The sequence below is a fragment of the Falco naumanni genome, chromosome 2, assembly GCF_017639655.2.
Source record: "Falco naumanni isolate bFalNau1 chromosome 2, bFalNau1.pat, whole genome shotgun sequence".
NCBI lineage: Eukaryota > Metazoa > Chordata > Aves > Falconiformes > Falconidae > Falco > Falco naumanni.
The window spans coordinates 101,464,825-101,485,963 of record NC_054055.1 but is presented as its reverse complement, the minus strand read 5'-3'; the positions used below and the strand labels follow the sequence as shown (position 1 = coordinate 101,485,963).

At 44.5% G+C, this 21,139-nt stretch overlaps 1 protein-coding gene across 2 annotated transcripts in view; it reads left to right on the top strand.

Moving 5' to 3' along the window:
• Nucleotides 1–21,139, top strand: part of HUNK (hormonally up-regulated Neu-associated kinase) — a 59,180-nt gene that overhangs the window by 7,521 nt on the left and 30,520 nt on the right. For both annotated transcript variants that reach the window (XM_040582809.1, XM_040582810.1), the window contains exon 2: nt 12,453–12,745. In XM_040582809.1, coding sequence (XP_040438743.1) covers nt 12,453–12,745 — 293 coding nt within the window. The remainder of the gene's footprint in view (nt 1–12,452; nt 12,746–21,139) is intronic.

Sequence of the window (21,139 nt, the reverse complement as noted above, 5' to 3'; positions counted from 1 at the left end):
GCTGGAGAATGCTACCGTAGCTTCATGCATTTCAGCGGATGTAACACATTAGGCATCTTTGCCCCTCTGCCCTCATGAGTTAGTTGTTTGCCTGCAGCCAGGAAAATGGAGGTTATTAATGAGCAGCACTTACTGTTCACGAGGATGTAACCCCAGAAGGAAAGCAGTCATGAGATGGTGTGACAAACCTTCTGGCGACTGAATTGTAACAGTCTGCCTAAAACCCAAGCTGTTGTGTTGTATGAACAACAGTATAAAAATGAGCTGAGAGTTTATGTGCTGAGTACTCTACTCTTCAAGGTTATAGCGAAGCAGCTAAAACTGTCCAGAGCCAATGACTGGCGTGGATACCAGCCAGCAAAGGAATTAGGTGGATTGCACTGTTGGCACTCACTTAAGAGCGTAGGATACAACTGAACCAAAGCAAACTGGCTAGGTTCAGACCATTCTGAGTACTCTGCTGCTTGCAGTGTAGCCACACTTTTCATTGCTTCAGCTCCAGCTTGGCTTAGCTGTTACGAAAACACTAAGTTGAAGAGGAAAAAACCCCTGAATCTCTCGATTCTGTGGCTCTGTGAAACGACCTCGGCTGCGCTTCCCTAGTGGGTTGTCTGGTGGCTGATTTCCTTGAGGGTATGAACTTAGTGGTGCCAATGGTTTTGATGGGCTGGTGGAGGTTGTGCTGATGAAAAGAACCAGGTAGGTTTTTTCAGTAAGAGAGAAGCCAGCATCACAAGCACAACTCTGGGGCCCGTGCTAGAACATTGGTACTCCTTTATAAGCTGATACAGTGAATCACTGCAAAACCTGTGTGTTGATCTGCATTTAGTGTCAGTGCTAGCAGGGAGCAGGATCAAACCTCATACTCATGGAAAGAGTCTAGGAGGAGTTACTGTGGTCCCCCAGGGAGACCACCTGCAAAAAAATTAACAGAAAGCCGGTGCTGCCCTGACCAAAGTCTCCTTTTCTTTCAGTGCTTTGCTCTGCTATCACGCTGCTGAGCTTGAGGTCCAGCACCTTTAATGCTAGCCCCAACAGGGCTCTTCTCATTTGCGGTGCAAGATCAGTGCTACTGGCACTATGAGGAAAATCACTGCAACAAAGAGAACTAAAAAAAGCGAAGTTATATATAATAAAGTTCCTTTGCTCTCTGCCTGTTGTGGAAGATTGTCATGGAAACATTTTTTTCAGAGAATAAATTTATTTTCTGTGAATAATGTCCACAGAGCTAAGGGAGATAACGTATTATTTATATATAAAAACTTTATTGGAGACACCTTTTTCTTGGCTCCCAACAGCTGTAAATGTTTTATCAGCTGTGTTTTAAATCACTACAAAGGAGATTGTTACCTGGGCCTCAGAAGCAGTGGCTCTTGGGTTTTTGGGTTTTTTTTTTGTTTTGTTTTGTTTGGGTTTTTTTTCTTCCTTAAAGCCATAAAGCTATATTGGTATTAAAGTGCTTTAAATCAGGGACACTTAGTCTTCCATCAATCCATTATGCGTTTGATCACTAAAATGTGAAATGGGTACTATTTAATATGAAACACATTACGAGTCCGTGATCAAGAAAATGGGAAGCAGCGTTAGCAGCCAGGTTTCACCTGTAAGGATCAGTGTTGGAGCAATGTCTTTTGGTATCACTACTCTGCTTTTGCTTCCCCACACATAACCCGAGACCTTCATCCGTCTCACTGTGACAGAAGTTTTCAACATTAGGAAGGCAAGTTACGGTTTGCCAGAAACAGCTGCATACGATATGGTTTGCTTGTGACCGAGGCATCGACTGTGCCTTGGCTCTGGTGGCTGCATCTTGTCCTGACAGCCTCTTTAGGGCCGCATCTGGGTGGAGAGGGCCTCCATTTTCCAGCAGTTGTCACACCGACCTCCTCCAGGAGGGGCTGGGAGTATCCGTCAGCTCCCATTGATGTGAAGCAAGGACCTTGCTGGTCCAAACAGGTTTTCCATCGGCCACAGTGACTGCCCGTCAGGCTCCCTGTGCGGTGATGTGATGGGCCCTGAAAAATGTCTTTCCTGTTAGTTGATCATACCTTGAGTTGAAAGAGTTTTCATATTAAGTGCTGGCCAGTGTTCCAGCATACCAGTCTTACCTTATGAATGGGCGTCAAAAAGCCTTTTTCTGTAAAACAGCTAATTTTTGGAAAGCGATAGTTGATTAATATTTTACGTGTCAATGGCAAGGCAAACCCATCTGTCCCAGGGATCCAGAGACATGCTTTCTGCTTGCAGGGGATGTCTCCAGCCTGGAGGCTGGTTTTGACAAGCTCATAAGGATTTCTTTTGGAACCTCCTTAGTGCATCCTTACATATCGCTGCATCTGGCTTTCTGCCACCACTACTGCCATCACTCTCTGCATAATCTCTCTTGACTTGTGTAGATCTCTGTAAAGGCCAGGGAGGTAAAAATGTGCCCCTCTCCCTCAGGGCGTGCAGTTATGGCTACCCCATTAATTAGTTGACCAAGAGGGCACTGGAAGGTTGCTGGAATTGATTTCTTTCTGCCAAAGGCAAGGCGGATCTCCTCCATGACCCGCTCAAGAGAAACTATGTGTCCCTGTGGATGGGGCTGTGCTGTAGCCACACAGGTTCCTGCTTCCCAGGCTCCTGGGCTGTGCCCTGATGCTGTGGCACCTGTGTGTTTTACAAATCTTGCTGATTCGGACATAGAGCACCAAGGAAAATGTAATTTGTGGGGGTTTCATTTCAGAGCAGCTGCATAGAGGCAGAATTGCAGCATCCCCTGTGCCTCAAAACCATAGAATCGTAGAATATCTCGAGGTGGAAGGGACCCATAGGGATCTGGTGGCTGTGCTGTAAGGGTCTGGCCATTGTAGGGGGCAGAGGCACTAGCAGGTGAGGAGTCTGTCTGTCAGCTGTTTGAAAAGGGAGCAAAGCAGAAGGTGAGAGAGAAGGGGGCAGCTGGCTTTATGGAAACAGCAGAGCAGAAGCACATCCAGGAAAGGATAACAATAGTTGCCCATGAAGCATGGCATGAAGTTGCCTGTAAATATTATGTGAAGTAAAAAGTGTGCTGGAAAGGAATACGGCTGAGAACAGCTCTCCTCCACGGAAGCTGAGCTGCTCTATGGGAATGGACCACATCAGACAAGGCATTAGTTGCGTGTTAAATCAGCAATAACCTCTACTCTGTGTCCTTTCTTTCTGGCTGAAGTAAGAGGAAAGGGGAGGAAGAACTGCAGAAGTACAGGGAGTGCCAGACTCTGTGGAAGGGCATTAAGGGGGAGCGTGAGGAAGCCCTGAGGAGTCCCTGAATGCAGCCTTGCAATATTGGCAGTCTTAAAACTTTTGTGGGGTCTGTCGTTACTCTTAGCGTAGCAGGAACAGCCTTGTAGTATGTCCTTACAAACACCACTGCCTTGACACATGTAAACTCTGTCTCGCCATGGAAACGCTGATTTGGCTGTGCCGATGCAGTTGGCAGCAGAGCCGTGGGTGAGCTGGGCTGTCTGCGGCAGCATCAATATTTGCGTGACTCCTCATGACACTTCATGTCTTCTGCGCTGGGGGAGCTCCAGCGGCGATGTCAGAGAGCATGCAAAATTCACACCCCTCGATGCGACTGCTGACAGCTCCCAGAGCATCTTGCCTAGGTCAACCCTCATCCTCCCATGTTGTGCCTTGTCCCGACGCTCTCTGCAGGGACCAGAGGCTCCTCACATAGGTACAGGCACTGAAGCCCAAAGGGCTCACAGCAATCATCCAGCCTGACGTGCTATACTTCCTGGAGAAGATGAGCCCCAGTGCTCTCATCATTAGTTTCTGTATCAATGTTTTGTTGAGCTATTGCATACCTTTAAAGGCGGGGGGGATTCAAGATCTATATTCATCTCTGTAAAAGAAGTTGTCTCTATCATTACTTCACCACACCTAAAAAACCCAGGGGTCGTGTTTATAGCCAGAGTTTGCCCAGTTTACCTTTTGGGAAGTTAATTTTTATTGTATTAGATTAAAGACCTTTCTGTTATCAGAAACCCTTTTATCATGTAAGTACTTGCAGAAAATCATTGTCAGTGATTAACACCTTCCTAATGAAATATTTTGAGCTTCAGTCAGTTACTACAACAAACGGTTCATGGACCTCAGACTGTTCCTGAAGCTCTTTCCAGAGCTCTTCCCAAATTTTTAACATAATCTTGTAATTACTGGCACCAGAACTGGATACAGTAATCTAATAATAGTCCCCAGTGCCTTGGACAGGTGTAATTAATACCTTTTCTTATTTTAACAAATACATCCTGCTTATGCTTTTAGGGATTACGTTTAAGTTGGCTGTGGCATCAAGAGGGCTTACGTTCGTTTGCTTGCCTGAAGTACTCCTGAATCCTTTTTGGCATTGCTGGATACTGTTGCCTTTGGGCTGTAGGTAATGGTAAGATGTTCTTTTTATCCCCTGGCAATTCCATTCTTTCTGTTCAAGCTACCTTGAATCTGAAGTACATGAGTGAGCACACTCGGAGCTACCTTCTGATTTGGAAAACTATATTTCTTCAGGGGCTGATTGCAAGCTTTCCTTGACTGTGTCTAGTCTGCCAACAGAGAGAGCAGCCTTCTGCCTACTGAGACATTTATCCTGTACTTGTCTCTACAGCAGCTGGTTTTATGTATTGCTGAGTCCAAAACTCTTCGCTTGCAGAGACTTAGAAGAAAATACTTTAACAGAAGTGACTCCTCTCTACTTTTTTTGATTGCTGATTTTACTGATATCAGAGCAAACACGAAAGAAAAACTATGTATTTGGCTGTCCTACAAAGAGCAGATATAAAAACTATCAAAGACCAAACATCGCCAGTCAGGTGTGAAGCAAAGAGATGATACTGCTTGTTTAACGTAAAAACTCAATGTGTCTCTAGTTGTATAGCTACAGAGCGGTGTTTTCACAGTGCATATATGTGCACATGCACGTACATGTTTAACTGCACCTCTGTTCCCCCTGTTCCATTTGTAGCGAGCATACAAGGCAAATATAAAAGGTATCAGATGGCCATCACTGAATGGTTGTCCTTTTCTATCCTTGCTAAATAGACAGACGTTGTTCTCGTGGAAGAGTCTGCCTTCATGCATGGCTGTGGGTTTGGGCGATCGCTGGCTTCCTTGGAGTGAATGGCTAAGCTATAAGCAGAATTGTTAGCCAGCGATTACCTTCTTGTAATACTTTCAGAAATGCTCTGTGGTTTTCTCTGAAAGTAGTTCTTGAGAGGTGAATAGGACACTAACATTTGTCAGGGAACCGGGAAGCCAAGCAGGGTAACCCAGGGGAGTCCTACCAAAAATGCCACCCCAGGAGCCTTTTGAGACAGGTTCTCCAAATTGGGTGGTATGGGCTGCAAGGTAATTTGGCAAATACCTAACATCAAGCATGTTACCTTCACAGTTTCATTGTGTTCAGTCCCATGGTGAAAATTGTTTGTGTTTCTATGGTGGTGTCTTGACTCATTTGTGTCTGACAGTCCTAATGGAACACCTGTGATTTCCCTCTGCCTTGAGTGGAACATGTGTGGTTCTTTCTGAAGGTGTACGGTTTATTTATTTATGGTATGCATTTGCTTGGGTGATCCTTTTCTTTAGTGCTTTATTTCTTAACATATTAGAACTTTCTGTGTGTACACAGAACTATTGCTTTGCCATGCTGTAAAAATGTTGTAACAGCTAAAGGAAAGAATAAATGCTACCCAGTGAATGAAGTTGGCATTTTCTAATCCTTGGATTCAGTTGTGAAAAGCAACTTGTTACATGCCTGGCTGGTTGGCTGGTTGGTTGCCCAAACTGAGATACCCTTGAAGTGATGCTTTCAGGTCTGTGCTGACAGTTGTGCAGGCTTCAGATTTAGGTCTGCTCAATATGATTTGAATTGGCTACCCAAAATTACCAGCCGGTTTTGAAAACTAGGCTCAGATTTTTGTGGTGAGAACAGTGGTAAATACAAAGCAAACTACAAGTGATGCCAGACAGCTGTCACTGAAAGGAAGGAAGAAAATAAAATTAATTCATTGCATGAGCCTTCTTGGGCAAGTAAAAAAAAAAAAGCTGGAGATGGGCTTGCACTAATGATGGCTGTAAAATACCTGCATGGTCTGGCTCTTCGTCTTATTCTCCTGGCTAAGATTAAACTAGACAATAAAGGTTTGTGGGTTTAGGTGCGGAAGTCCAAGTCTCAGGCTTTCCCATTGACTGTCTCTGCACTTCGAGCCTGCAGCTTTGAACTTCATCTCAATGGTTAGGGTACACCAAGCCTCCAATGGCCCATGGCCCAGGTGCTGAGAGTCAGCGCTGCCGCCTGGCTTGGCATCATCTCCAGCAGGTCTGCCAGAAGGAGGACTCTGGCAAAAAAAGAGGAGTGCAGGAGGAAAAAAAAAAAAAAAAAAGGAAAGGGAAAAAAAAAAAGGCAGAGGGGTTGTCCTTCCAGTAGTTGAATAGTCCCTCTGATAGTTGAATTTGCTTCTCTTGGTCTCCTGGCCAACAGTGCTTGTCGTATTCTTATTCAAACCACTTTCCTCTCAATTCAGCTGAAGCTCCCTTTGGCAGAGGTCTGCAGGAACTGCCTTCCTCTTTTTTAAAGTTAGGAGAGAACTTGCAGAAGGAAACAGTTCAAGTGGTTGGGTAAAGGGGAAAACTCTTTAAAGGCCCTCAAAATGTCATCCCCAGATTTTGCAAGGTCATGTACCATCTTCTGTTCTCTGTAAAGTTAAAACATGTTACAACATTATTTGCTGAGCTGGGGCCATTACTATGAAGGGTTCTTCTCGTTGTTATGGCAAACATCTGACGTGAGTATTGTTCAAGACCCCTTGACTTTGACTTGGCAAAGAGGCCATTGAGAAAAACCTGTTTTCTGGCAAACAAGAAGGCTTGCTGCCATTGAGATGCATCCTTCTGCCAAGAGGCAGCCCGTACAAAGACATCCGACCTGGCAAGCGAGAAACCTGAAGCTGAACTTGGACCTGTGTTCCCTGAGTGCTAACGTACCATGTGACTGATGTCACTGCTGATCGTAAGGTTGTTACTTGGGTTTTATTTATCATTATTTTATATTGTGATGTGGCTTAACTGGTTGAAGCCTGGGATTCACCAGGGAAAGCTAGGTAGAGGGATAGATATTTCTACTGTTAAATCAGGGCTTGAATAAAGCTCTTTGCAGCTTGGGGAGGAGGGGATGGCCAACCGAAACTACAGAAACCTGATTGCCTTCCATCAATTTTGTGTGTAGTTGAAATTAGGTTCTACAACAGGCTTGGATCCCCACTCCCCCAGCATTATTATGTTTTTATGTTCAGCATCATCCTGGTACCCAGCATTTGGTTTCCCATCAGCAGCACACTGCAGGTGTACCATGCCTTGAATTTCTTATTGAAGTACGACAGAAGTTGAAAAATACAAGTTTTCAAAGCAGACTTCCAACACCGAGGAGCATTTGTGAAGGGTTGGTATGAAGAAAAAAAATCACTGAGCTGTGCAGTGTGACAAAACGACAGTGCTGCAGAGCAGTCAGGCAGTGATCTAAATAGACCTTTGCATGTCCACCGGGTAAGCAAACATCTTTGCCTCACTAACAAAAGCACAACTTCTTGACCTGTGTTTTTTTCCAAATGTCACTGGTGGGGTTATAAATAGCCAGCAGAAGGGGAGGGGGAGAAGATGACAGTGACTTCTGCCCACTGAGCACCTGGAAGTTCCTCCTGCCTGGCACAGCGGACCTGTCACTGGCTCTGTGGGTTCGGCGTGTGGTCAGGGCACAGATATGGGGAGCTGCCCAATGCGAAATGTGCCTCTTGCACGGGCATGTGGATGCTGTGCTGGGACATGCTTAGGATGCATGTGAGCCACCTTCCGTGCTTTGGTGCAATTTCGTATGTTTGAGGCATGACTGTTCAGAGGGAGGGTGCAAAATGTGTTTTCTCTGGATGCAGCAGTGATCTAGCAACCAAAACCCTGGCTGCCAGATTTCTCCAGGCAACGCTTGGTCCTTTAAGCTGTCTCTTCTTGCTTTTCCTCAAGGCCTTGCTGTCAGTGTTTTTGTGCAGTTTGGTGCCAGTCAGCTCCACCCCCCTGCCTCTTTCTTGCAGATTCAGAAGCTCTCCTAAAACACGAGCTGGCAAGAGCTGGCAAAACCCCTCCGCCTGTGTGTGTCAAACACGTGGCTTTGTTTGGGTGATGACACGTGCCTGTATTTGCTGATGGTGTTTTAACTGCTTCATTCTGTAAGCAGTGTCACCATCTCCTCCAAGGATCTGGGGAGAAGAGTGGTGCTTGCACTTCCACCTCACCTCCGCTTCAGTATGCTTTAGCTCAACCTGAACTATTTTAGTGCGACGATTGAGAGAGGCAGCAATTGCTCATATGATGTGTCACACCATAAACTTCAGGAAAGTAATTCATTCCACCAGTGTAATTCTAAGAGTCGGGAACCAAAAATATGGCCTATTACTCATCTTTGTATCTCATAATACAGAATAACCTAAACCATTTATTTATTTACACAGCAAAGCTTTAACCAAAAGCAAAGTGTTGAATGTCAGGAGCCTCTGTTGCTACATATTCAGAGTAATTACTTGCTTTACCATTTGGTTTTTTATTTCTGTGCCAATATTGGCCAAGAATTTAAGTCAGGAGATATGCATGATGCAGAGACAAAGAGCCCATACTTGAAACATGGGAAAGCAAAACTGAATAATTGGCATGTCTTGACTAGGCTATGAAAGCTCGGATGTGTTTATTTTTTGGTTATCTAACATCTGCAGTATTTTCTCTACTGGATGCTTTTTTCTTCTACATGAATGAAATTTTCAGGTGTATGCACACACATCTACACCGTACTGTGTACATTAAATGCATCAGTGCACATTCAGTCTTCACTTACCTTGGTCTAACTCCGGATGAACTCGGGGCTATTTAGCAAAGTCAACCCTGGAGTAACTGAGCACGGAGTGTTTGATCCCTAGATTTCCTATATATGCTTCAGAGAAAATTGTAAATCAGAGGAAAATCCAAGAAACCCAAACAAGCAAAAAAGATCCATAGGAGCTTTGCCTAAGAATGCTGACTCCATTGCACAACCCTTGTACACGGGATGCATTTCATTTAGGAAAGCAAAGTGATCTTACAAGAAAGCAAAATCAAAACCGACTGCAGTGCAAGGGAAAAGGCGTTGACTAGATGGACAGGAGACTCAGTGAAAGGAGTCATAAGGAAGAAGACCCAGGAGGAGTAGAGAGGAACAAAAGCTAGAAGCTATTATGGAGGACGTCCGTATGAAGGTTGGTAGGCTGCTTGTGTGTTTAGGTCAGGTACAGATCTTTTTATTTAGCTCTGCAGAGGTTTCTTTAAAGCCCCTGGCTTTTGAATAGTCCCCGAGATGGAGAGAGGGGCCCATCTGTCTACTGCAGCACGGACCTAGGAGAGGATGCAAGGTCCCACGCACGTCTGTCCCAGGAGCCAGCAGTGTCACACCAAAGCTGGTTTCCTGCCCGGTGTGGGAGATGGAAGTCTGCCACAGCCTTACCTGGTGGGGTACTCCGCTCTTTCCCCTATGTAAAGCTGTTGCCACAACAGAGCTGGTTTTCTGCCTTTGTCAGCTCTGTTGGTGGATCTCTGGGACCTGATGCAAGGGGCCTGGGAGGGGGAAAGGTAGCTTGGAGTCGAGGGTGGGTCTGACAGCAGCTTTGCTTGTCTGCTGGGATAGGTAGGGTGCCTGACTAAGTATCTGTCAAAATCAAGGAGAAAATTTGTCTTTAAGGCACAGAAAGCTAATTCCTTGTGACAGTGAAAAAGTCATCAAGTAGACACGTCGGTGGCTCTGCCTCCTGGGTTCAGGTGGTTGCCCCCATCTCCACAGCTGTGTTCACCCTGGACAACAGATGTGGACACGTGTAGTAGTCTGCTTTTTGTTGGTCATTGGATTGAAGATGACTTACCGATACAGGTAACAGATCACTGCTCCATACTGTTAATACTCCATGCTTTGTATCCTGCAGCTGTGGAAAATATCAGCTTTTTTTTTTTTTATTTTATTTTTTATTTTTTTTTATTTTTTATTTTTGCAGAGATTGTGTTGTGCTGCCAGCAAACAATCTGGCATCCCATGTTTCTGTAAGCCATGAATTTGTCCTCACCAGAATAACTTCTGTGGTTCGCTGTTTAAATAATCCATGCAAGCCTCTGTGTTCTCAGTTCTATCTCATTAGATGGAAGAACGTGCTAATTTAAGACTGTTTCCTTGGTGAATCACCTGAGGCTTTCAAAACCGGTGAAGTTAAGCTCTGATTTACCTGTTGTTTTACCTTGCGACTAAATGATCTTTAATGTGACTAGTCAGAAATGTAGCTTCCAGGTTTTTATGGTCCAGATACTGCTCTGGGCTTCACCTAGGCAGGTGTCTTGTGTGTGGTGTTCAGCCTTATCTTTTGATCAAGAGTATTTCATCAGAATGATCTGTCAGCAGCAGAACTGTATCCAGCTATTAACATGCTCAGTGATACTGACTTCTGGCTCTTAGGACAGACTATGAAGCCCCAACTCCTGTAGTTCTATTTTTCAATTTCTCTGCTGATAACGCCTTGAATCAAGTCAAGTTCTCCTGTCAAAGGGTATGGATCTATTTTTGTTGACATATTTCCAGACTGTGTATTTTGTGGCTTTTGTTCTCTGTAAAGGAAAACCAAATGTTCGCTAATTTAACCTTTCCTTTGCTTGCAGAAAAAAATAAAGGTAAGGCTGATCAGACTGGGAGCTGTCATGTGCCTGATGTGTGCTTGGCACTTTCTCAAGCTAGGAAGGCAGCCAGATCCATTTTGAATAAGTTTGTCTCCCTGTTGCCAAAGCCCACCAGCACACTGTGCTGTGGACTGTCACGGGGTTGTTGGCCGTAGTTGAAAGTGAGTTTGCTGCGAGTAGTTAGTTCATCAGCCATGAGGAGGGATGTTGTACGAGCTGGAGGTGGAGGGAGGCCTCTTGGGCTTTGCGCTGGTGTCTGGGTGTTAAGAATAGGGTAAATAAAACTCTGAGGTTTTCCCCACATCTGTTACTCCTTTTTGTTGTAGGAGTAAGGTAATGCGGGAGATCCTCCAGGGCCAAATCAAGGCAGACAGCAAAGCTGTGGATGCAGCATCTTTGTGCCTCTCTCTAAGGGGGGCAGATGTGGCATTTTCTGTGCATTTTGTTGGACCTGTACCCATGCAAACAAGACTCCTTTGCATCATGTAAAATTCAGGGTCACGTAGGAATACCGAGCACTGTGTTTCCCCCCGCCCCCTCATCCTGACAAACAAGCAGCTGTCACTTGGGTAATGATGGGTGAGCTGAGGGCTCTGGGTGCGTGCGGTGAAGGACTCCTTTGTGGCAGAGCTCTGAGGAAATGAGGAGCCCTGGAGGAGGATTTTGTGGTGCCTTTTGTTGCTCAGCCTGGCACAAGCTGTTAAATCATTGTTTGGTGCAGATGACCTGGAAGTCTGCAGCACCCAATCTAAACAAGAAATCTCAATAAATAAATAAGTGGCTATAAATTTGAGGCAGAAAAAGGCAGATACTTTTATTGTGGCTATTTAGTGAATCCATTAAAACAATAAAAAGAACCAGATTCGTTAGGCATAGAAGAGAGCGATACTCTCGCCTGTTCCATCCTTTTGTTCTCATTTGGCATTCCGCGCCAGCAGTGAGAAGGGAAGCGCTTGGATAGACACCAGCATGTGGTGTGTCGTAGATTGTGGTACAGTCTCCCTCGTTTTATTGCATACTTTCATGATGGGCTTCGGTTGACTTGGACAGCTGTGAGCAGGTGTGCCCCTGAGAACTCGCATTAAAAAAAGTTTTGCAGAGTTGCTTAGTTTTAGAAGTCACAAGGGAATCTTCTTTCATGTACGTTTTGAAAGAGGAAAAAGAAATGTGCTAAGAGAGTGGTACCAAAATTATTTTGTTTTTCGTAGTATGTTTTTATTCTGTTTTATCATGCAAAGCTGGCACTTGGCTATAGTTTAAGAAACTTGTCATGGAAGCATGTAATCTCAACTCGTATATCCAAAGCCAGGAAAAGCCAAAAATGACACTTAAAACTTGTAAACACAAGCCTGAAGACTTTATGGGAAAATAGATAAAATAAATGCCCAGCATTAAGTATACTAAGTGTTATAGCGGGTATAGTTAATGAGATTGTCTCCTCTCTTTTGTTACCTATTCCCTTGCAATAACTTTTGTCTGTCATTGTAAAAGGCAATAAAGAAAGAAATTGTCAGTGGGGTTGGAAAAAACAGCTATTTCTCAGACCTGGGTAGCTGTGCCTGAAACCACGGCGCATCAGTTGAGACTGACATTGTTTTGTGGTTTGGTTTGATTTGGGTTTTTTTTTGAGGTTGTTTATACAAGGTTAAAGGACTGAATTATAGGTGCGACGACCAACAACTCCCTCTCCTCTGTTTTTTCATTAGGTGGCAGTGAAAGTAATTGACAAGAAAAGAGCCAAAAAGGACACCTATGTCACCAAGAATCTGCGACGAGAAGGGCAGATCCAGCAGATGATCCGCCACCCGAATATTGCTCAGCTGCTGGATATACTGGAAACTGAAAACAGCTACTACCTTGTCATGGAGCTGTGCCCTGGTGGCAACTTGATGCACAAGATCTATGAGAAAAAAAGACTTGAAGAGCATGAAGCACGCAAATATATCCGGCAGCTTATCCTGGCAGTTGAACATCTTCACCGGGCAGGAGTAGTTCACAGGTAATCTTAAAAACCCTTTCTGTTAAAATTTATCTTAAAGCCTCCAAGTGGTATTTTGGCATTTATTTGTATTAGTAAGGAGACTTCCTTATGAAAACATACTTCTGACAGCTTTTTTGGCTAATCTTCATGGTACTGTTGTAGATGCTCATACTTTAGAAAGTATCTGCAGAAAGCACTTAAGTAGGTATGTAGCTGCAGGTGAGCACACGGGAGCCGTGCTGACTCCGTGTCCTGAAATATAAGCCTGTGCTTTGCAAAAGTAGGGCTCTTTCCCTACAAGTGCTATTTTGCCTCTTCAGAGCTCTGTGCCAACATTAACTAATGAATCATTTCAGTATTTCTTTGAGGAGGTGGTTGCATCTGTTGTTTTACTGGTGGAAATACAGCGGTATAGGGAGGTGAACTGATTTGCCTAAAGCCTCGCAGCGACACAGCTGGGACAAAGCCCGAATGGGACCACACAGGTCCCTTGCTCCTGCTTCTCTGCTCTTTCCATTTCTTACATTGCCTCAACAGGACCTTGCAAGTTTGAAGACAGTGAGCTGCAATGCAGAGTATGCAACCATTTAGTTCATCTCGCAGTGTCTTCTCAGGAGAAATCCAGAGCTGTTGCAATATGTCACTTGCTTTCTTTAGGACCTTTGTTCAATTGGTGTATAAGCAGGATGTGGATCTCCTTGCCAGGAACGTGCTGTGGAGTTAGAAGTTTCCCTGGGCTCCAGAGGAAACAGGGCAGGTTCATCAGAGAGAAGTCTGTGGAGGTTTGCTGAATGAGTAGGTACCTCTGCCCGAAGCCTCTAATCAGCAAGTGGTAGAGGCTGGGAGAGTGCAGGTGGAGATATCACACATTGTTGCCTGTCCCTGTCACCTTCTCCACTTACGTGCTCTTGGCTGCTGTGGAGACAGGAGGACGGTGGGCTGGGTGGACCTTTAGTCTGAGCCAGTATGTCTTGTCCTCTGTTCTTAGGTATATTTATAGGATAATGTCTAAGAAGGAGGCTCTGCTTGCTAAATTTGGGCCAACTGGTGTTAAGTCTGGACTCCCACATAGTTCCCATATGATGCTGAGCAAGTTGTGTGGGCCCCATCCTCTTAGGTTCTGTAGGCACATCGCAGGAGCTAGATGCCTGAATACTTTCGAGGATCTGGGTCTTAGTTTCCTTGGCTGCACTGACTGTGTAGAAGATGGAGAGCTGTTGTACACACCCATCCAGAGGGCTGCTGTGCAGGCAGCTGGCAAAACGCCTGAAGGCAACCCACAGCCAGCTCCTCCAGCTGTGCCCAGCTGCGTGCTGAGCTGCCTACCACTGTGCAACGCTGTTGGGTGCATCTGGCCTGGTGGAAATGCGTGTGCTCTGAAAACTGCTTTTTTTTTGCCTAGAATCAATCTGTGTGTTCCCTGTGGTCCCTTAGGGATAGGTGCTATGTGCACATACAACCTTGGGTGTACTGAGGTCATATCTTGAGCTAAATTTCATGGTACTACTGAGTATTCGAGCAGCCACCATGTCTGTTCTGCAGGTTCTCTATCGGCAGCTAAACTGCTGACCTCTTTAAATTATTAACCCCACAGTTTGGGGCATTAAAAGGGAAGTCTACTTCCTGCTTTAAGGGATCAATTGATACCTGGTATGTACACAGAGAAAGGAAGGAAAAAGGTCAAAGTTTCTGAGATGGGCAGAGGAAAACCCAGCAGGAACAGCTGAACACGTTTATCTTTTAACAGCAGTGTTGCGTTCAGCAGCAGCAGTTCCTCTCCCTGAAAAATTTACCCTCTGCGTAGTAGCTGAAGCACTTGTGGGGGGTTGGTAGGCTTAGCTTTGATTCCCTTCTTTTTGAGAGGAGATTCAGACCCGTATTTTGTACAAAAATAGCTTGTTCACTAGGTACAGGCTAGAATCAACAGGCTGCTCTGGTGGGAAGAAAAGGCTTTGGGGTTCAGAGAGACCGTGAGCCCGAGGAGCTCGAGTTCCTGGATGGATGCTGCACACTCGCGGCAGTTCTGGCCCTGACCCCTTCTCTCCGCTGTCCGTGTGAACACAGGCGCAGCTCAAAGAGACTGCAGTGTGTGGGACCTTGACGAGCGGAGCAGAGGGAGGAAGCAGCCCTGGAAATACTGCCATGCTCTGCTGCATCTGCCAGCTGAGCTCTATCCGTCCGGCCCTGCGGCATTGGATTAATCCTTACCCCGAAGGCAGTGTACTCCATCCACTCTGTTTCTCAAGTCACAGCACAGCACAGAGCTTGTTCTTGGGAGTCTTCCATCTGGGTAATGAGCAGGTCCAATTCTGCTTGAGCTGATAAAACTTGACAGAATCACAGGCCGTGTATCTGCAAGTATTTTCTCTAGCTTAACCATTCAATGCCTCGATTTATTCTGCAAACAGAGTATGTAGAGCAACGTAGGGATGCAGGAAGAACACTGGTGGCACAATCCATATTTATTCTCCTGGTTCTCTGTGAGCGAGAGAGGGAGAAAGAATAATAGTTACCCCAGGAATTGTCCTTCAGCATCAACCTTTTGATCGTGGCAACTCTAAAAACAGGCTACTCGATCAGCAACTGAAGAGGGAGGAAAAAAATAGTGCAGAAGTCTGATTCATTCTCACCCTGGATGAAATGGCAATGTTTTGTTGTTGTTATTTTTAAAGCAGGTAAAAATAACAGCACTTTCATCTACGTGGTAATCTGTGGGTGTTGGCATTCACTGCCTGTGAAACAAAACACGGCATCCTGGGCCAGAAGGCAGTCTACTGTTTGTCTCTTTCCAGGTGCTTTCATCGTTCACATTGAATGGGGCAGGACATTGAAAAGCGTTCACTGAGTATTTTATTACAAAAAATCACTGGGTTCGTCTGCATTATTCAGGAAATAATATAGATGGCTTACCATGTTCTTTAACTCGGGATGAAAAAAAGCCAGATGAAATAAATTGCGTGCAATTTGCTTACGTTATTTGATGAATACTACTTGGTAAGCTTCATGACTTACAATCAAGACTCGGCATAACAGAAAAGCACTCTGATCTTTGGACAAGAACTCAGTGGAAATGCTTTTGTTAAGAGGCACTGATGTGTGAACAGTGTAAAATTAAAAAACTTTAAGAACCATCCTTTTATTTAGAGAGGTTACAAAACCGCCAAACTCATGTTTGACTGTGTAATATAGATATATTTTAAATTATAAATGTTTCATCTACTACGGTGGGTGAAGGCTGCAGGTTCCTGAGTGCAGGAGCTACATCTTTGATGAGGGGTGTCCAGGGTTCAGAACTCCTTGGCTGCTCACTAAAAAAAAAAAAAAAAAGCTACTGTTCTATATATAATTTTATGTAACTGTTTGTGTTTCATTCCTTCTATTAGAAGAGCTGGTTGGATGCTAAAAATATACTTTCAACAAGCTTAGCTGTGAATCAGGTAGGAATATTTATCTTTCCCTCTGACAGAGGAAAACAAACCCAAATGGCAGTGTCTGGTGAAGCTTTCTCTTTTCAGAGGGTGTTTACATAGGCCTTCATGCTGTCAAAAAGCAGGATGAACAATAAGCCCCTTGGGAGTGTAAGGACAACAGAGAAAATGAAGCAAAAGCCTTGGTGCTTGCCACTGTATCCCAAAGGAAATCCTCAACAACCCCTTTAAAGTAATTGCAATTACTGTCAGGATGTCAAAGAAAAAAATTTAATAATGTATTGGTAGCAAAGATAGCTTTCTATATTTCCCCTTCTTCTGTCTTCGTGGCAGTGTATTCATACCTTCCACTGCCATTTTGTAATTAAAACCAGATCAGGAGTTCGAAAGATGCAAAAAAGCCCTGAGGTTTAGAGCGGAGTTTGTATATTTTTCCATGATCTCTTTCCCTAGCTGAGTAAGGTAGTGCCATGCAATCCACTTGCTGAGGGTGCTACAGGGTTCCTGCTTTGGTACCTGCTACTTTGACATGTTGGCTTTGATAACTTCCATCCGATTAATTTTAAGTGCCAGTAGTCTGGCTGCTGATGCAATATTTATGATGGATCCTGCACTACAGAGCAAAGTCTCCTTTTGAAGTGCAGAGCTGGTTTGTCTCTCTATTTGCTGTCAGATTTCAAAATTATCTTTGGGCATTCTCTTTTGGAGTACTCTGCTGTAAACAAACTAAACATTGTTTTAGTGAAGACAATAGACTGAATTCCTCTTTTACAGAGGCAACTGTGTTGTACTCGGTGACGTTGTGACTGATAGAAGAATCCGACTCAATAAATAATATTTTCATAATAAAGCCTTTGAAATGTATATGGACGTGATGGTGAACCCAAATCTCTCCAACCTTGCCAACTCACCTCTGGCTCTTGCATGGGGTAGAAAGTGGGCTTGCGAGTTGGTAGTTAAGGAGTGATTTTTTTGTGGTGCTGTTCTGATTAAAAATAAGGTGCAGGAAACAGCAGCCAACAACTGCTGCTTTGCAGCTGCTTGCTGGTAAAACCTTCCTTCTCATCCCTCCTCCTCCAGACAAGCAATAAAGTGTGAAATGCAAAAACTTCAATTTTGCCGTCTGATGCCTGCAATGGCACTGAATAAGCATCGTTCGAAAGCACACTGAGCTGACAGCTGAAGCCTGGGGTAGCTCGTGCGGTGGAGCAGGCTTGTGTTGCTCAGGGGAGGCAGTGGCTGGAGCTGGGGTTTCCAAAGTGGTCTGTGAAGCTCTTCAGCAAAGCCAGAAACAAATCAGCCCCATCAACAGGAAAGCAAACTCCTAGACAAACGCATCCCATGGAGGTGTATTTTCGAATACAGGGAATGCTGAGTGTATGTTGCTAGCTTCACGAGCTGACTAGGCATAAATATATGCTGATTCCCCACATTGTGGTAATGCAGTTTGGTGTTTCTTGAGTGTCTTCATTATTCATAGATTTGACTAACTTGTACTGTAATAGTTAGACACTCTCAGCATCATGGAACTAACCCCTCAGGAGAAGGCAAAATCTTTTGTTCCTTTAGTATTTAATCAGAGGATATTTTGAAGCTTTTCAGCAATGAATGCCAAAAACTTGGGGGGGGGGGGGGGGGGGGGGCGGAATCCTTTAGCCCTATTTTATGAGGAGCTGTGACAGTAAGAAACAAGGTCAGATTTACTTCAAGGAGGAAAACTGATGGTCTCCAGCAACTGCATTTCTTTTCCCCAACTCAACCCCACACAACGTGGCGTGTGCTGCTGCCATAAGGGAGGGCTTGCCCAGCCCTTCCAGTTGCAAAGCAGCTGTGTCCAGCTCTAGAAACCCACCACAAAATGCAAACCACGTGCGAAACTATGAGGCTCTTTGAGTCCGCAGGGACCAGCATGTGTATCTGATGTTCAGTGCTCTGGGTCTTCTCATTGACTTCAACAAGGACTTCAATTGCTCTGCGTGTCATAGCTGGTAACTCACATTCTGCCTTGCAGTATACAGCTATTAAAAACATGCAAAAACCTCCACTGACTAAAATAAATAAGGAATTATGTTTACTTTCATTTGTTAAGCCATTGATAATATAGTGCATGAAATTCAGGGTTCCCTAACACTTTTGGTACTACTCTCTCCATTGCAATGAATTAATGTAAATGTTCAAACAATGCAGCAATTCAGATAAGCCTCTCTTTTTGTTAAATGTAACTAAAGTTTGAATTGGACAGAACTGATATCCTAAAGCATTTAGGAAGTTTGGGGAAAATCAGTCCTGTCTGTAGGGTGAACTCAAGGCATATGTGTAGTTGGATCGTACCACTGCACTTTTTGTCAGAAAGAAACGGTGGGTAACCTGGTGCATTGTTGAAGTCGCCTAAGGTATTGACTGAATAACCCTTCTGTCCTGATGGCCACGGATCTTGTCCTGACGTGCAGGCTCTGTTTGCCCTTCTGCTGTTCTGGCTGTTGATAGCTGCCATCTGTATGTCCCACTGCCAGCTTGCTGCAGGGGGTCGGGCTGCCCAGGGGTCCTGCCCTCAGGTCCACATCTGTGTAATAGCGGTTCTCCAACTATGGCTTAGTCTGAGGATTTTTGGTTTGGTTTTGCACGGCTTTTGCTGCATGCCTCTAAGGCTGGTTTGTGTGAAAACTTCTCGTTAGGTTGCATCAAGGAGTAAAAAACGATTGGCCTAGCTCCTGGTGTCACACACAAAAAAAATGCTTTCATTGACATGGGTTGACAAAAATGTGCATATGGACTATTATATCAGTTACTACTTCCCAGCAAATGTGCTGAGAATAGACATATGGGTAAATATCTTTAATTAACCAGGTCTGATTGCACTCTATACTCAGGCTATATTTATTTTTTAATTTTTTTTCCTATAATAGCTTTAAAATGCCCTGAAATATTTACCTTTAGTTTTATGTTTTTAACCCTGAATCCTTTTAAATATCTTTTCTTGTGTTTATGTTTAATCCTCCTGTCACTCATTTATTATTCTAATTGCCTGCATGCCTTTTCTCCTCATCTTACAGCTTTCATCTTTCCATTCCCTTGCCTTTAAAGTCTTACCTCTTCTTAGCTAATGTTTAATATACTCAGAGCTTCCAAATGTTTTTTCTCCTTGCTTTGAGATGTTGCAATGTGTGACCCAAAGCTCCACATTCTTCCGTTAATTTCAGTTTAGTTTTGGTTGGGGTTTTTTTATTTATTTATTTTATTTTTTACCCCTTCCTCTTTCCCATACTGTTTTTTTGGCAGTCTCTCCAGTTAAATTCCCAGCCCCGATATCTTTCTAGAGGCTAATTGCACTGTCTGTGAAAACCTCCACCTGCAAGCAATAAAGATGTGAGATGTGAAGAAATAAGCCCTTCTTTGGCAGTAGGGGGAAGCAGAAGCGGGTTGATCCAGATCCATCTGGCAGGGCACATCTCCTCCTTGTACGAAGCCATTTTGCAGCAGCAGCTGCTGCCCTCCGAGGGAGGCTCATTTTGGAGGTTGCAGGGCAGTGGGTCTGCAGTGCAGTTGCAGCACGTGGAGTCTCCTTTGGATGAGGAGAGGGATGCTGTGGGTGAGGAGAGGGATGCTGTGGGTGAGGAGAGGGATGCTGTGGGTGAGGAGAGGGATGCTGTGGGTGAGGAGAGGGATGCTGTGGGTGAGGAGAGGGATGCTGTGGATGACAGCTGGGCTCTTGGGGTGCACAGCCTGGAGCCAGCGCTCGCCCTTGGAGCAGGAGCAGGGCTGGAGAGTGGGCTCTTTGTAGGCTGGGTCTTGGTTCAAAACCTGGCCAAATGTGGTTACATCTTTGTTCTGTTATTTGAAATTAGCTGTTACTTTTAACGTGGCTGGTTTCCTCAAGGTAACGCACTGGGTTATTGCCAGGGAGGGAGCATAATCCCCTCCTGTCTCTCAGGCTGGTGCTTTATTGCCTGAGTTACATTCCATCTCCAAGAAGACGACTGGTGCAGAAGACACTCCTCTCCTGAAGATGCATTCAGCTGGACATTCTAGGAAAGCCTGGATATTGCCCCTGAATACCTGAAATTTGCAAAATACTCTCCTTTGGTAGATTCCTGTAGTATTTCCCCTGTTTCTTTCCACATGTGTCAGCAAGGAAAATCTGCAAGAAATGCTTACTAGGGTGTAGAAGCATCTGGAGAAGGTACTTGTGGTCGTATTGGTGAAGTGAGTGGCATCCTACCTGCAAGTGCTTTCCTGCCTCAGGTTTATTTGAAACACAGCGTGGATGTAAAGTGAAATGGAGAGGAACGTTTTTAAAAAGGCTTGGAGTTGATGACAGCTGTTTTTCTTTCTTTCCCAGATCCTTTCTTGTGGAAGTACTTGGTGTGATTTGGTTGGTTTACTTGTCTTATTTTATTAAGCCTTATATCTTCATCTGTAATAGAGGCATCCTTCATTACTCCCTTTGCCTTACAAAGGCAAAATACCATGGATGTCACTGACTTCCCATAATTATAGCTGATGGCTTTATTATCCAGATTTTTCTGAAGCGTGCTGGGAGAAGCATCACTGCCCATCTGAGCTATTGATATCCCGGCATGGTGATCGTTAGACATATTTAATGTCTGGATGGAGGAAAAAATCTTGTGATAAAGACACAGCCAACTGCTCGAAGTCATGAACAAGTTGTGTAGCAACCCAAAGGATTTTTTTCATATTATACTTAATGCTTAGTCTGTACAGTTCGGTGTTTTGGGGTGTTTGTGTGTGTCTGTGTGAGATCTCAGGAATATTTTTCTCAGGTAGAACGTGGCTTAGGAAAGCACAACCATGTTCTTAAGTGATGAAAGGGTACATGTAAAGCGTTGGTTGTCTTGTAGAAGGAGACTGCTTTCATTTTATCCTCTCCTTCCCAAAACTGGTCCAGGCCCTGATATGTACTGTGGCTCTGTGAGGTCAGGCATGGTGGAGAAAGCACTATATGTGGCACTTGGAAAATCTGTGT